The following is a 17285-nucleotide window of genomic DNA, read 5'->3' as shown; positions in this document are numbered from 1 at the left end:
TTAACCAATGTAAATAAAGTATACATGAAACTCTTCCCACATTTCTATAAAATGATCATTATAAGGTTGGTAACTATTAGAAGACACCCAACGCTATACTCAGCAGAAATCTTAATGCAAAAGAAAAGATACAGAAATAAAATTTTACAGCCTTTTTCCAGATGAAAAGAAAAGATAACTAGAGCAATCTGAGGTCCTAGGTTCTAGTTCAGTGATTACAAGAGACTGCTCACCTATCATCCACCCATTATCTTTATCCCAAAGGATTTTTAAAAGTCCTAGTCTAACCCCAGATTCTAGACCTGACTTTGTAGAGCTTAGAGCTGTGTGACAAAGCAAGTCATTTAAACTCTGGATCTCAATTTTCATCTGGACATAGAAAGTGTTAAGCTAGAGCAGTACTTCTGAAGCTCACTAGCATTAACATGTAAGATTGAATTTTTCTTTGTTGTGGGCACATGTCCTGTTCAGGATGTTTAGCAGCATCTCTGGCCTTTTCACACTAGATGCCAGTAATATTTCCTCTCCCCCATGTTGTAACAATCCAAAATGTCTGTAGACATTGCCAAATTTCCCCTTGGCAGAGAGGGAATCTTCCCAGTTGGAAACCACTGAGCTAGATTAGCATACCCTATAGGTTGCTCCAGGATACATGGGTCCTCTTGAGAAGCTCTGAGAAAATCAATCAATCAATAAATAAAGTGTCTCATTGTCAAATAAGCATCAGGGAAGTGGTGTGGCGCTTCCCTGCCCTTTTGCCAGGCCTTTGTCTTCTGTTTGAAAAGTAGAGGTTTTAGCCTTGACAGTGCTTCTCTGCTTAGTCTTAACCTCTTGATTTTGGTGATCTCATCCTTTCCCATAGATTGAAATTCTATCCATGTGCCAGCTCCCAAATGTATATCACTAATGCAGAGAGTGATCAATATTCTGGCTGTTTCTTTAACGATTATCATGAGATCTTCACCCTGACATATTCAAGATTGAACTTTTGCTACTCTCTCGTTGAGACTTCCCTTTCACCCTTTCCCTCATCTCAGACATGAAGACTACTACTTAGGCCTGAACCTGATTCTCTCATTCTTTCCTCCGCCATACCCAACTGGTGTTGTGCTCATTTACTTTCAAACTATATTGTGTAACTGGCCACTTTGCCTGATTGTAATTACCACTGTCTCAGTTCAAACTATCATCATCTTTCATTTGGAGAACTTCAGTAACCTCTTAGCTGATCTCCATGCTTCCACCACTGACCCCTTTCCACACAGCAGCCAGAGTGGTCTTCTTAAAACAAATCACGTCTGTTTCTGGCTTGCTGAAACCCGTTAGAGGGTCTGTGATTGCATTTAGGATAACTAAATGTAATCTACAAGACTCAGTATAACTGGGTCCTGTTTCTCTGTCCAGTCTCCTCTTATGTCATTATCCCTTTTGCTGACTGTGTTCCAGGCACATAGCCTGCTCTCAGTTCTGTTTAAAGGAATAGGAGCTGGTGCTTAGCAATAACTCATGCTTCAGCCTGTTGCTTTCAAAATGAGTCCTTTCATGAGCCCCCACCATGAGCCATATATTCTCATTGTTATAACTCTCTACATTAACCTGTCTACTTTTCTTTTTAGCACTAGTTATAATTGTAATTTTATATAAGCATCCCTCCTTTTATTGTGCTTCACATGATTGTGCTTCACAGATACTGCAGTTTTTCCAAATTGAAGGTTTGTGCTGACCCTGTATCGTGCAAGATGATTGGCAACATTTTTCCAACAGCATGTGCTCACTTCATGTCTCTATGTGACACTTTGGTAATTTTTCTAATATTTCAAAGTTTTAAATTATTATATCTACCATGGTGATCTGTGATCAGTGATCTTTGACGTTACTATTGTAATTGCTTTGGGGCACCACAAACTGCACCCATAGAAGACAGTGATCTTCACTGATACATTGTTGTGTGTTCAAACTGCCCCACCAACCAGCCACTACCATGTCTCTCTCCCCCTTTTGGGGCTTCTCTATTCTCTGAGCACAACACTGTTAAAATTAGGCCAATTAATAACCCTACAAGGCTTCTAAGTGTCCAGGTGGAAGGAAGAGTCACATGTCTCTCACTTTAAAATTTAAAAGCTGGAAATGATTAGGCTTAGTGATGAAGACATGTCAAAAGTCAAGATAGGCTGAGAGCTAGACCTCTTATGCCAAACCAAGTTGTAAATACCAAGGAAAAGTTTTTGAAGGAAATTCAAATTGCTATTCCAGTGAACACATGAATGATAAGAAAGCAAAACAGCCTTATTGCTGACATGGAGAAAGTTTTTGTGGTCTGGATAGAAGATAAAACCAGCGACAAAATTCCCTTCAGCCAAAGCTTTATCCAGAGCAAGGCCCTAAGTCTCTTCAATTCTGTGAAGATTTATGGAGGTGAGAAGCTGCAGAAGAAGAGTCGGAAGCTGGCAGAAGTTGATTCATGAGGTTTAAGAACAGAAGCTATCTCTATAACATAAAAGTGCGAAGTGCAACAGCAAGTATTGATATAGAAGCTGTAGCAAGTTATCCAGAAGATCTAGCTAAGATAATTGATGAAGGTGGCTGCACTAAACAAGAGATTTTCAATGCAGACAAAATAACCATATATTGGAAGCAGATGCCATTTAGGACTTTCATAGAGAGAGGTCAATAGCTGGCTTCAAAGTTTCGAAGGACAGGCTGACTGTCTCGTCAGGGGATAGTGGAGCTGGATTTTAAGTTGAAACCAATGCTTATTTACTGTTCTGAAAATCCTAGGACCCTTAAGAATTATGCTAAATGTACTCTGCCTGTGCTCTATAAATGGTACAACAAAGTCTAGATAACTACACATCTATTTACAGCATGGTTTACTAAACATTTTAAGCCCACTGTTAAGACCTATTGCTTAGAAAAAAAGATTCCTTTCAAAATATCACAGCACGTTGACAATTCTCCACCCAAGAGGTCTGATGGAAATGTGTAAGAGATTAATGCTGTTTTCATGCCTGCTAACACAACATCCATTCTTCAGCCTATGGATCAATGAGTCATGCTGATTTTCAAGTCTTATTATTTAAGAAAGATATTTCATAGATATGTCTTCCAGTTGCCATAAAGTGTGATTTCCTCTTATGGATCTGGGCAAAGTAAATTAAAAATGTTTTGGAAAGGATTAACCACTATAGATGCCATTAAGAACATTTGTGATTCATGGGAAAGCGTCAAAATATTAACACTAACAGAAGTTTGGAAGAAGTAGATTCCAAACCTAACAGATGGTTTTGAGAGGCTCATGACTTCAGTGGAGGAAGTAACTGTGATCGAAATAGCAAGAGAACCAGAGTGATAAGAGGAGCCTTGAAGAAGTGACTGAACTGCTGCAATGTCAAGATAAAATTTTAACAGATGAGGAGTTGTTTCCTATGGAGGAGCAAATAAAGTGATTCATTGAGATGAAATCTACTCCTAGTGAAGATGTTGTGAATATTTTTGAAGTGACAATGGAAGATTTGTAATATTATGTAAACTTAGTTGATAAAGCAATGGCAGGGTTTGAGAAAATTGACTCCAATTATAAAATAATTTCTACTATGGGTAAAATGCTATCAAATACATCCCATGCTATGGAGAAATATGTCATGAAAGGAAGGGTCAATTGATGCAGCAAACTTTACTGTTTTCTTATTTTAAGAGATTGCCACAGGCTGGGCATGGTGGCTTATGCCTGTAATCCCAGCACTTTGGGAAGCCAAGTTGGATAGACATTTGAGATCAGGAGTTCAAGACCAGCCTGTCCAACATGGTGAAACACCATCTATACTGAAAATACAACACAAAGGCACCTGAGGCAAGAGAATCTCTTGAATCCAGGATGCGGAGATTGCAAGAAGCTGAGATTACACCACTGCACTCCAGCCTGGGTGACAGAGCAAAAGTCTGTCTCAAAAAAAAAAAAAAAAAAAAAAAAAAAAAAGAAAAGAAAAAAGAAAAAAGATTGCCACAGCCACCCCACCTTCAGCAATTCCCAGCCTCATCACTCAGCAGCCATCAACATAAAGGCAGGAGCCTCCATCAGCAAAAGTTCTGTGACTCACGGAAGGTTCAGTAGCATTTTTTAGAAATGAAGTATTTTTAAATTAAGTTGTGCCATTTTTTAGATGTAATGCTGTTGCACAGTTAATAGACTATAGTATAGTGTAAACACAACTTTTATATGCACTGGAAAACCAAAAAATTAGTGCAATTTGTTTAAGCATGATATTTGCTTTATTGCAGTGTGTGGAACTAAACCCACAGGATTTCTGCGGTATGCCTATATTTATTTCCCTCATGATTTGTTGAATATCTACCTTTTCTAGTAAACTGCAAGTTCCATGAGGTCCATAATCATGCTTCTTTTGGTTACAACATTGTATCTCCAACATCTAACTGGATCTTCAATACATATTTATGGAATAATTGAATCTGTTTTCTACCATCTCTGCCCCACCCCTCCTGGCAATTAACAGTTCACATCAGCATGTTAAAAATCCAAATATTTTTTTTAAAAATAGATATGTTCTAAAAGTTAGTTGTTCAAGGAACTGTACCCCCATAACGCTGATAAATATCTTATTTTAGGGAACAATGGACTAAATTATCTGTGAATTGTCTTCCAGCTGATCGATTACAGCATCTTATTTTAGGGGGAAATACTTTGAAATGATCAAGGCCATATGAACTTTGGTTCAAATTCAAATGCCTATAAAATTATTACGATACATGTAGAGCTCAAAATGTTCTAATAATTATAAAGCCATTATCAGGGTAAACTGCAATTGCAGGAGTGAAGCTTAACCCCCAACTATATACTTTCATTGAACCTCTTTCCTTCCTCAGAAGTGAACTTGTCATTCTTATGTTCACATTGTTTACCTGCCTATTGATATTGTGTAGCTATTGGGGCACAGCCATTACAGCCATTGTGCCAAGGGGACCAGGTCCTTAAAGTAGGAGTCAGGGCTCGTAGAGTCAATATCTAACTTTCCTTTCAGTGATAATTAACTACTCAGAGCTTTGGTCTATCAGTGAGCTTGCTGCAGAGTGTTTATGAGAGCAAAATATAAGAAATACAAAACATTTTTGACAGTCTATAAAACTTTATAAAAACAAAAGTTAATAAACCATTTTTTTAATATTTGCTGTCTTTATAAAATATATGTATTTGCTTTATTAAATTTAGGAGGAAAAGGCTGAAACATTCTACCATAATCAAACATCATGAAAATAAAAAATAAATGGAATGCCTGTGGGATTGTAAAAAATTTGACTCCTTTCTTACTAATTTTAATGGAACACATCTAGGTCTTGATTACTCAAACACTGGATACCCACACTATTATGCTAACAGCAGAGACAGATATGTTATGATACAAGTTTTTTTATCCTTTAAACTGGGAACATTACATAGGATAAAATACATTGGGTGGACTTGGTGGTTAATGCCTGTAATCACAGCAATTTGGGAGGCCAAGGCAGGAGGACTGGAAGACCCTGTCTCTACAAAAAAAAAGAAAAAGAAAAAAAAAACCTTAAAAATTATGCTGGAATAATGGCATGCACCTGTAGTCCTAGCTACTAGGGAAAATGAGGTAGGAGAATTACTTGAGCCTAAGAGTTCAAGGCTACAGTGAACTATGATTGTGCCACTGCACTCCAACAGTAGTCACAGAGTGAGACCCTGTTTTTAAAAAAGGAAAACAAAATATTCATTGAGCCACATCATAATGTCTAACGAGTGCCAACTTTGTGACAGGGCTTGTGGTCACTGTGGTGCAACCATTATCTCATGAAATCATCACAGTGCCCTCTAGGATATTTACAAGTCTTTGAATGACTTCATGCAGCTTCCCCACTGAAGCCGGAAAGTGGGTAATGTCACTTGCCCCTTCTGGATCCAGGCTGCCTCCCAGATCTCCTAACTGCACTAATCTAGGTTTGGGAGCTCTAAAATTTGTTTCTAATTTGTAGCAGTCTTTTGATATATTAAGATATAGATCCTCATTATTTGTAGAATCTGAAATTGTGAGTTTTCCTGCATGTTAAAATTTATTTGTAACCCCCAAATCAATTATCACAGTACTTTCATGGCCATTCATGGATGTTTGCAGAGCTGCAAAAATTTTGGGTTGCCCAATGCTCATGTGACCACCTAGGACAGAAAAAAGGTACACTCTATCTTCTTCTTTCAGCCCTCATACTATAAGAAAGTGCCCCTTTTATGGTATGTTTATGCCAATTTTTCCTTTTTTTTTTTCTTTTTGTTGGTGACTTCACTGTTTAAAATGGCTCCCAAATTTAGTGCTGAAGTGATTTCTAGGTTCCTAAACACAATAAGGGTGTGATGTGACTCACGGAGAAAATATGTTTTCTCTACAAATTTTGAAAAGCTTTGTTCAAGCATTACTTATAGTGCTTTTGGATGTTTCAGTATTAATGAATCAACATTATATATTAAATAAGATGTATTTAAACAGAAACACACAAAAAACAAAGTATATATTAATTGGTTGATAAATCAGTGTGATCAGAGGCTCACAGGAAGCTAACCTCGTGTTTCCTCTAGCGGTAATCATTCAGTATTCGCTAATTAGCATGTGTGGCAACTTTATAGAACACTGCAAATAACAAGATAAATAAACTCCTGCAAATAACAAGAATTCACTGCAACTAAAGACACCATTGCATTTGACTTTTGTAATTGCCCGCTTGATGTCAGGTAATCTGATTATTCAGCCTTTGTTTTCAGATTGGATGATTAATGAAAGACCTTGAATGCCAAATTTTAAACTGATGGGAACTTTTATGAGGAAGTCATAAAGGCCTGCAATCAAAGATTTGTAATAGGAGTCCTCATGAACCCCACTCTCCCAGGCAAATGAGATCAATATAATCTCACTGGTATTCAGCAGAATTCAGAGTTACTTTTTTGACTTGGAATGTGATGTCTTCCAGGGTGAAAAGAAAGAAATAGGAGTAGAAATTTGAGTAATTTCAGTTTACCATGCTTTTAAAAATGTTGGCAAGAGGTACTGTTATGTACAATTCAAGCTAAGTTTGTCAGAAACAGTGAATTGTTAAATTTAAGTCATGCTTATAAAAATCTTAGATCTCTATCTTCCTTGTAAGTTCTCGCATAAAAGGTTAATTTATTCCAATCTAGTAACTTATTAAGTACAAAAAGGGCATATTGAGATACTACTGTAAAATAACTTTTTAAATAATAAGTAAAACTGAAAAAAAGGGAGTTTTGACCTTTCATTTCTTGCTTCATTCTTTTATGCTAAGTGTAAAAATTACTTCAAGGAAATTCTATTTCTTTCATTTGTAATCGTAATTTTTTAACAGAAAGTGCTATTATTTAAAAACTTTTGATGAGTTTTTTCCTCTAAGATTCAACTTATATCAGAAGTACTTCTGTTTCCAATAATAATGAATCGGCTACAATTTATTTAAGTTTTGATGACTTTTTTTTTTTTTTTTTTTTTTTTACAAAAGCAATGATTCTTAGGCAACTTGTCAAAAGACGTTGCAATTTTGAGGCAAGTACTGGGTTATTATATTAACTTGTGAGAATAGGTTAATTTAGCTATCACAATGAGTATTTGCATTAGTACGTTCTTACGCTGCTAATAAAAATGTAGCTGAGAGTGGGTAATTTATAAAGGAAAGAGGTTTTATTGACCCACAGTTCAGCATGACTTGGGATGCTTCAGGAAACTTACAATCACGGTAGAAGTGGAAGCAAACACATCCTTCCTCACATGGGGAAGGATAGCAAGGAGAAATGCTGAGCAAAAGGACGAAAAGCACCTTGTAAAACCATCAGATCTTGTTGTGAGAACTCACTATCATGAGACCAGCATGCGGGTAACCACCCCCATGATTAAATTAGCTCCCACTGGGTCCCTTCTGGGACACATGGGGATTATGAGAACTACAAGATGAGATTTAGGTAGTGACACAGCCAAATCATATCAATATTATTCCTAAAAACATGGTGGCTCACACCTGCAATCCCAGCACTTTGGGAGGCTGAGGCGGGTGGATCACATGAAGTCAGGCATTCGAGACCAGCCTGGTCAACATGGCAAAACCCATCTCTACTAAAAATACAAAAATTAGCCAGCCGGGTATGGTAGCACATGCCTTTAATCCCAGTTACTTGAGAGGCTGAGGCAAGAGAATCGCTTGAAACCAGGAGGCAGAGGTTGCCGTGAGCCGAGATTGTGCCACTGCAGTCAAGCCTGGGTGATAGAGCAAGACTCTGTCTCAAAAAAAAAAAAAAAAACCTCTGCAGACTGGAAGTCCACACCATAAGTATCCCAAATGCTATTGTAGATTATAAATTTAGACAACATTTTATTTAGTGCTTTAGTCATGTAATTTTATTATAAGCACTTCCTCTGTATTAGGTGCTGAGATGGTTGTTTTGTATGTATTTTCTCTACTTCTCTTAGTGACTACACACAATAAGTATTATATTGTTTATATAGATTGAGGCACTGAGGTTCAGAAGGTATAAATATTTTGCTCAATGGGTTTAGAAAATTAATATAGGTTATTAAAGAAAAATAATCAAATTTAGGTATAGGAAAACATACAAACTCCTTGCTTTTTGATACTTTCTAAATTATTTGTAAATAATATAACCTAATATTTAATTTTTAAGAAATGTATAACTTGTAATGACAAACATGACATAGAACAGAGTATTTCTAATTGATCTATCATTGACTGAGAACTTAAGAAAGCTATATCAAGGGTCATTAGCCATTCTTATTTAGGCAAGGAACTCATCACAGATGTCTTATTATTCTGTTATTTTCCACCTGCTTAATTTCTGCCACATGGTACGATGCAATGCAGGAAAACATTTGTGTTAGGACTTTGTGGCACTCTTGAACCCATTGGCTCCTTTTAAGTGGGATTCATACGCTTTTGACAGGTTGAAAATTAAATTGCTTTATAGATGGCATCTTCAAAGGAATGGTGGTAAATTGTGAGTGATTGGTATCAAGCAGTTTATCTTTTACAGCATCAAATAAATAGTGTTTCCTCATAAACCATAGCCTCTCTGGTTCTTGTCACTCAGGAATTCTTATGGTACAAAGTATCATCTCTTCTCCTCTCCCTATCTTCCACTCAATAGGAAAGCTTAATCTTATTTTTATTGAGATGTATCTCATGTACCATAAACTCACGCTTTGAAAATGTACACTTCATCAGTGTTCAGTGTATTCATAAGCTTGGGCCACCATCACAGCTGTTTAGTTCCTGAACATTGTCATCATCCCAAAAGTATGACCTGTATCTGTTAGCTATCCCTCCCCATTCACCCCTCTCTCCAGCCACTGGAAAACACCGATCTACTTTCTGTCTTTCTACATTTGCCTATTCTGGATATTTCATATAAATAGAATCATATAATATATGTCCTTTTGTGTCTGGCTTCTTTCACTTAGCAGTGTTTCCATAGTTAATCCATATTATAGCAGGTATTAGTGCTCATTTCTTTTTATACCTGGGTAATATTCTATCATAGGAATATATATACATATATATATACACATGCACACATATATAGTACATGTATATATACACACACATACACACATATATACATATGTGTGTGTATATATACACACACACATACATATACACACGTGCACACACACATATATATATACACACCACATTTGTTTATTCATTTGTCAGTCCATAGACATTTAGTTTGTTTCCACTTTTGGCTATTCTGAACAGTGCTACTATGAACATTTGTCTATAAGGTTTTTTGTGAAGATATAGGTTTTCATTTTTCTTGTGTAAATAGTGTAGGTGTTTCCTCTCATATTTTCATTGCTTCCCCCAAACTCCCATCACCACCCTTAAGTTCAGAAAAGCCCAGAACATTAGGAACTTGTACATCCTAAGAGAGCCTGATAAACACTTCTGCCACATCCTCCTAAACCCGAACTCCATTTTCCTGTCCTTTCCCAGAGCCGCCAATTGGACAGATGCACCCTCCACACGGCAGCATCACTCCTCAGAAGAACAGCAACCTGCTTGTGATCATCGTGGTCACCGTTGGTGTCATCACAGTGCTGGCAGTGGTCATCGTGGCTGTGATTTGCACCCGACGCTCTTCAGCCCAGCAGAGAAAGTAGGTAACAGCTGGTTCCCAAGAGGAAAGAAGTCATCATCTTTGAGGTTATATTTTTGATGGCCCTCTTCCTGTGTTCTTTCATAATTCACCCCATGTCCTTATTTTCTGACCCTGGCAAAACCTTGCCTTTTTGTCTATTCCAAGCCTATCATTAAGTGAGTGAAGGCTAGACTTGCAGATATGATAACAAACAAAATCCATCTGGGACCCACTTATATTTCTGTTTGCTTTTACTTCTCCGACCACTTCTCATTTTCAAGTGAGGGCAGGTGTCCCTTAGGTAACACCTAGTGAATAGGTTCCACCATGCCCCTGTTTCTGGCCTTCTCTGAAATCACGTACACAAGATTTGAGAAATACGTTTCTCTGTGTGCACTTATTGACCACTTTTTACAAGGAGCTCTGTAGGCAGTTAATCAATGCTTGGTGGATAGATGACTAAACATAGAATGCCAAACTCTGTACAGTTACAATCCTGTGGATGCTTAGTTTGGAGTCAGTAGTAAAGAAAGGAGAGAGAGTTCTGAGATTCAAAATGGTTCAAATTTATTTTCTGTGGTTAATTGTCAGAAATTAAAAAATGTTGAGGGGTTTAAGAATATTTTCATATTATGCAGCTTTAGGTTTTAGCACGTGCAGAGGATGATGCATCAAAGTACAAAGTTTAAAATGGAAAAGTGGTTTTTATTCAGCATATATCCTTGCAGCAACACCCTGTAACTGCCTGTTAGTCTGCACCAGCCAGTGCTGGGAGTCAGCAATAATCTCCCAGCCATTCTCTGCCTCTTTGCCCTTCTAGTCCTTTTAAAATTCAGCCCAATGTGTCTTTTTCAGCTACACGCTCTCACTGAGTTGACTATCTTAGGCTCTTCCATGAGTTTTAAGTTTTGGTTTTAGGTTTTTCCATTGGCCTCAGGCATGACATTACTTCTGAAAGCCTGAGGTATGGGTTCATAGGCGACTGGTTTGACAACTGTATACTTTACACTTTGCTAGAAAAGATTCTCCAGCAAATAATGTTCCCCCTTCTCTGGCTAATAGCTCACACTTTCACTTTCTCTCTCTCTTTCTCTCTCTTTCTCTGACTGTCTTTCTTTAAGTCCTGTAACTCCATTTGTGGATCTCTAGTTTACCTTCCAGCACTCTGAAGTGACGTGCTTAGAAAGAGAACAGGGGAAGATATACATACTGAAAAAGTAACATGGGGTGTAGATGCAGGCTTTGTATTTAATTTATTTCTATGGCAGGACAAATTTTCTATCCAGCTGCATTTATGAGATTTGACTAGTTTGAAGCTGGTGATAGCTGGTGTGCTGGTCCATTGTGTCTAAGCAAGAAACCTGCTAGAGTGAGCTTGGTTGGGCCAGCCTCATGTGTGAGCATTCTGGGAAGTCATAATCACTCACAGAGCCTCCACGGTGCCAGGCAGTTAATAAGTCTCTGGGGGGAAAGTAACTAATTGAGTGAGGCATTGAACAATCTGTTGGCACCGCATTTTCAGGAAAGGGGTTGTGCAATCATGGAACAGTGGAACATCAAGGCAGCAGGTCTCTGAAGCAGAGTTAAGAGGGACTCACATAACAGAAGGTGGCGAGGAGGCACCAAAATCACACCTGGACTACCATATAACTGCTTTCAAGGCATTGAAGCATTCACTAAACTAGCCAAATGTAACTAAACTATCTGGAGTTGGTTTGTTTTTGATCTGTTTTTTTCTTTTCCTTTTTTTTTTTTCCCCCTGTGTAATTTCTGTGAGAAGAATGTTCAAGCATTAGATTGACCTGATGAACTGGATTCCTGGATATATTTTGTTTCTCCACAGAGAAAACACCAGTCTTCTCAATCTGCAAAAGTGGGATTTGGTGCCATGTTGAGAAAATCTCAAATCATCTTAAATCCCACCCTAAGCACTTTGGCAAAAGCTTCAGGGCTTTATTTGGAAAAAGGAGACACTGAGCCCTGGGTATGACTTGTTTTTAAAATTAGGGACTGAATTAAAGAATAAATGGTTCTATTAATGACTGAAAATCCAAAAACAGTTAGTTTTACAGTCAGTTTGGTTTTTCCTTACTGCACTCTGAAAGTCTTTTAATAATTACCTGTGTTTCATACTTTGTTTCATATCTTTCTTTGGTAGCAGATCTGTTGGCATTCATTTTTCATCCCTTTGTGTGCATATTTTCATAGAGAGAAGTAAAGTGTTTCCTTCAAGTTATTTCTGAACTATCGTTTCATTTTGTTGTTTGTTCCATTGAGGACCCCTACTCCTCTGCATCACCACAATTGAGCCCTTCAGAAAAAACTGGATAATGCAGGTGAAAGCAAAATCAATTTCAATCTGACACAGAAATGAGATCCCCTCCAAAGTTCTTAGAAAACTGGACTTTAACATAATTAATAAGGTGAAGTAGAAAACGCATTCATGAGCTTCTTCAGTATCTCTTTTGGGGTTCTAGAGAATATAAATTTTTCTTTGAGTTTTGTTGGGGTACTTGAATTACATCCAAGTGAATTGAAAAAGTTATGTGGACTCTCAGTAATATCTTATTCAGGTAAGTGTCTATACATTTATAAACCTGATCCTTTTTTAAAAAAATAAATATATTTAACAATTAGGCTATCCAGTTGGTTCAGAGTGGTGGGTAAGATTTCCTTTTTATTACATAAAATAGCTAATGAAAGTTAGTACACAAGTTCTAGTTCTGGGTCTACTGCTTCTTTAAATAAACTAATTATGTCACCTAAATGAAGACCCTTCATACTTGGGTGGCAATTTCTTTAAATATAATCATAATTTGGACTAAATGCTTTCTATCATTCTCTTTAGCTTTTCTTGTTGGTTGGTTGACTTGTCCAGAGCCAGGTAACAATCTTCTACTTTTGAAACAGAGAAATTTCCCATGCAATACTTCTAATATATCAAATCGCATGGTAGCATTACACTTTAAATTAATAGGAAATACAAATAATTTTGCATTTCTTTTCAGTTATTTATTAAACTTTTTTTACCACTGTACTTTGAAGACACCCCTTCCATAGTTTCTATTAGTGAGATTATCATATGACATCTAATACAGTAAAATTATATTTTATGAAAACTTAAGGCTGGGCACACCTGTAACCCCAGCCTTTTGGGAGGCCAAGACATGAGGATGGCTTGAGACCAGGAGCTTGAGACAAGCCTGGGCCAAATAGTGAGACCTTATCTCTAAAAAAATTTTAAATTAGCCAGATATAGTGGTGCTCACCTGTAGTCCCAGATACTCAGGAGGCTGAGGTAGAAGGATCATTTAAGCCTGGGATGTGGAGGCTGCAGCAAGCCATGATTGCATCACTGTACTCTGACCTGGGTGACAGAGTGAGACCTGTCTCAAAATAGAAAAAAAAAAATTAAAAAAAAAATTAAGTTGATTTTTGTCCCTGTTTCTCTGCTTTTTATAAGGCAGTAATATTTTCTTGCCCAACATACGGAACACATGTTATAAGTTAGAATTTATCCACAGATACTAAGGACAAAATATATTAAATAGAGCAAATCCAGGAGATCTAGAATGCATGGTTATTACTTTTCTTTTCTTTTCTTTTCTTTTCTTTTCTTTTCTTTTCTTTTCTTTTTTTGAGATGGTGTCTTGCTCTGTTGCCCAGGCTGGAGTGCAGTGGCGCAATCTCGGCCCACTGCAAGCTCCGCCTCCCAGGTTCACACCGTTCTCCTGCCTCAGCCTCCCAAGTAGCTGGGACTACAGGCACCCACCACCACGCCCGGCTAATTTTTGTATTTTTAGTAGAGATGGGGTTTCACCTTGTTAGCCAGGATAGTCTCGATCTCCTGACCTCATGATCCGCCCACCTCAGCCTCCCAAAGTGCTGGGATTACAGGCATGAGCCACTGCACCCCGCCTGGTTATTACATTTCTAAGGCAGTTACCTGGGTAGGTGATCTGCAGTCATGTCTGAATGCTTTAAATTTAAACATGTAAATAAAACACAAGGTGTACTTGTTAGAACCACTGGCTGGCTGAGCCTTCTATTTGACTTGACGTGTAGATAGCAAGTTTTAAAGATTAGTTTGCATTCAAATCTTGACAAAAATAATTATTTTTAGTACTGACGATGAAATGTTTAGGCTCTTAAATGAAATCTATAGTATTCTAAGTACTATAGGTCACTTTCACTGATTTTTCACTTGTTAACATTTTAGTTGGTTTTCAATATTCACCTTGTAGAGATTTGAAGTATCAGCTACCTTATAGGACTTCAGTATATCTTAATTCCATCTCAGAATTTTTTCTGAGATATATTTGAGTATCTGAAATTTGACCTGGGTTTCTAATACAAGCTTTTAGTTTTGTTTTTAATAGCAGTTAGTGGAATAAAAATAATCCAAATGGACAATTAGGGGCTAGAAGCCTTTGGAAAAGATTTGGAAAGAAAGCAGAGAAATGTTTATACTTATTAATGTATCTTTTTCTGATTAATTTGTAATTACTTATTCACACTCACTTCAAGCCTCCTTCCTTCCTGAAGACTTCCCCCAAACCCCTGGTGGGGCAGAATGTTCCTGCCTCAGTCCCTATCAGATGATGGGAATGTCTTAACCACTGGAATTAGTATAGCACTCTTTATTCATCTGCCTAATAAAGTTGTGAACAACTTTAGTAGACAATTCCTGTGTCCATAGTGGGAACTTAGTAATTTATTATGATGTGCCAAAATAACCTGTATGATAATAGCTGGATTTTAGAACTTGAATGGACACAGTCTTGCATAAAATAGACACTCAATCAATGTTGTTTTTTACTCATTCACTTCCCCAACATACTAATTAAAAGTGAAAAGGAAAAAAACTCCCCTTAGAGTACTAGATTATGTATAAAGTAAGGCATGGGTAAACCAATACAGAACCAGAGAAGAAGCTTTCAGATAAATACTTGCATGTCAGTAATGGAAAGCAGTTCTTATTATTTAATTCAAGTAATTATTGTGTGCTTTATATGGGGTCTGCATCATACAAAGTAACAAATCTGATTAATGTTAACTCTCAAGCTAAAAATCTTTTTGCAATTTCCCATTGACTTCTTGATATTATTAAAAATGTATCTATTTGCACCAAGGCCTCCTATGTTTTGGTCCCTTCTACTTTTTCATGCACACAAGTTGTCATGCCACAGTGCATGCTCCTCATTCTAACAATGCAGAAATTCCCAGGAGCCATGCCATGTTAAAATCATTTTTTAAGCTTTCAGTGCCTCCCCCCATCTTTACATTTGTAGGACTTAGCACATTTCTTGACATATAGTCAATCTTCCGTAAATATTGATTGAATAAATAAATAAGTGTTGTAAAACAATGGATGATGTTGAAGAAGTGAAGGAAATAGAGTTTGCGCCACTATCACCGAAGGAATTGAATTATCACAAAGGGAGCAGCTGGACAGCTCAATAAGACACACAGTGATCAATGCCAAGGTGAGTGGTATAGAGAGAGATGAGGGAAATGATTTAGATACGCTAAGATTACAGTGACCTGAGATGGTCAGTCTCTCCTTAAGGAGAGACTGGAAAGGAAACTTAAAGAATAAGTCATTTGTAAGTAAGTAGGATTTTGAAGGCACAGTGGGCAGAAATTAAATAAACAAAACAAAAAATAGAGCACCAGTACCTGACCATGCTGTGAAAGTTTTGCCATGATGTGAGAAGGAGAAAGCAGAGAGCCTGGGAGGGTTCTTTGCTTTGCCTTTATCAAGAATACCTGGGGTAGAAGGAGACTCTCCTATTCTAGGGCTATTTTAGAAGCAGAAAGATGACTGGTACCTGGGGGAAAAGATACATTTGGTATTTACAGAGGGGCCAAACATGTGAAATACTCTGTGTCAAATAGAAAAACTAGCTTTAAAATACAAACAAAACCAAATAATTCACTATGATAGTGCTTCTTAAATTTTAGACAGATTTGCCTGGAGAGTGTTAAAAGACATACTGCCCCCTGCAACCAAGTTTCTGATTCAGTGGTTCTGCAGTGGGGCCTGAGGATGTGCATTTCTAACAAGTTCCCAGGCAGTGGCAGTGCTGATGCCTCTGGTTTAGAGACCCCACTTTGGCAACCACAGCACTAGGAGCATCTGAATACACATTTTGAAGAATCTAATGGTGAGACACAGGAACCGTGGGCTGCAACAAGCAGCAGTCGTGTCAAGAACCAACAGATGGGCAGAAGGTCAGGGTGACCACTGTTCCTGTAGGTTTTAAGACAAATTTCAGACAATTCAATTATGAGCACATGTTAGTTTTATTACAAACCTGCTGTGGTAGAGGTTGGAGGGACAAAAGAAAGAGAGACTCTCCAAGGCCAAAGATTTCTCCTTTAATAAGAGATATGATAGGAAATAAAAGTGGTTAGATGGTCATGGTTAGAATAAATACAAAAAGGAAATAAAGTCTTTTTAGAGATCTTTGGCTTCCTGACTGACAGTCAGCTAGATGGTTGAGCAGTTTCTTAGAAATGGTCTTGATCTGATTAAAATCCAGCAGAAAAATGCCTATTCATTTTATGAGGAATTATAATTTCTTCCCCGGTGGAAATTATGAATCACAACATACAAAAAGGTTCTGCCAGGTTTGGAACTCTTTTAAAAACAGAAGCCATCTGGGGCTGGTTGGTACTGAAGTCATAGAAACAAGCAAATAAATGAATAAATAAAAAGGCATGCATGTAAGCAAGGGGAAAAAAGAATTTGTAATTTATTGCTGGTTTCAATTTTCTCTTGACTACTTTCTTTATTCCAGGTTATTTAAATATTGAGTTAAATAAGGTATTTTTCCTGGGTATGTTTTCCTGGATTTGGGAACCAGTACTTCTCTGTGTGCAGCCATACAGATGCTGGTGTTAAGTTATTGAGCATTTTGATCTTCTAGAAAGAGAGATTACTGGGTGAAACATCCAAGTTTGAGAATGATACTACATTTTCTATGAAGTTACCAGGAGTAGATTACACATGCAGCTGTGTGTGAGTTGCAGATCAGTTTGCTGTGGGCAAGTGAAGTATGCAGAAATGAATTCAGGGAATAAATGCTTAGCAGTG

The 17285-nt window shown here is 37.4% G+C and overlaps 1 protein-coding gene across 5 annotated transcripts in view; it reads left to right on the top strand.

Annotated features, from left to right (window-relative positions):
* DCC (DCC netrin 1 receptor) overlaps positions 1-17285 on the top strand; it is a 1219717-nt gene that overhangs the window by 1120143 nt on the left and 82289 nt on the right. For all 5 annotated transcript variants that reach the window (XM_050767870.1, XM_050767872.1, XM_050767869.1 and 2 more), the window contains exon 23: positions 10042-10204. In XM_050767870.1, the coding sequence (XP_050623827.1) occupies positions 10042-10204 (163 nt within the window). The remainder of the gene's footprint in view (positions 1-10041; positions 10205-17285) is intronic.

Source organism: Macaca thibetana, chromosome 18 (assembly GCF_024542745.1).
Source record: "Macaca thibetana thibetana isolate TM-01 chromosome 18, ASM2454274v1, whole genome shotgun sequence".
Lineage (NCBI taxonomy): Eukaryota > Metazoa > Chordata > Mammalia > Primates > Cercopithecidae > Macaca > Macaca thibetana.
The sequence above is the reverse complement of the archived record's forward strand: the minus strand, read 5'-3'. Positions and strand labels throughout refer to the sequence as shown.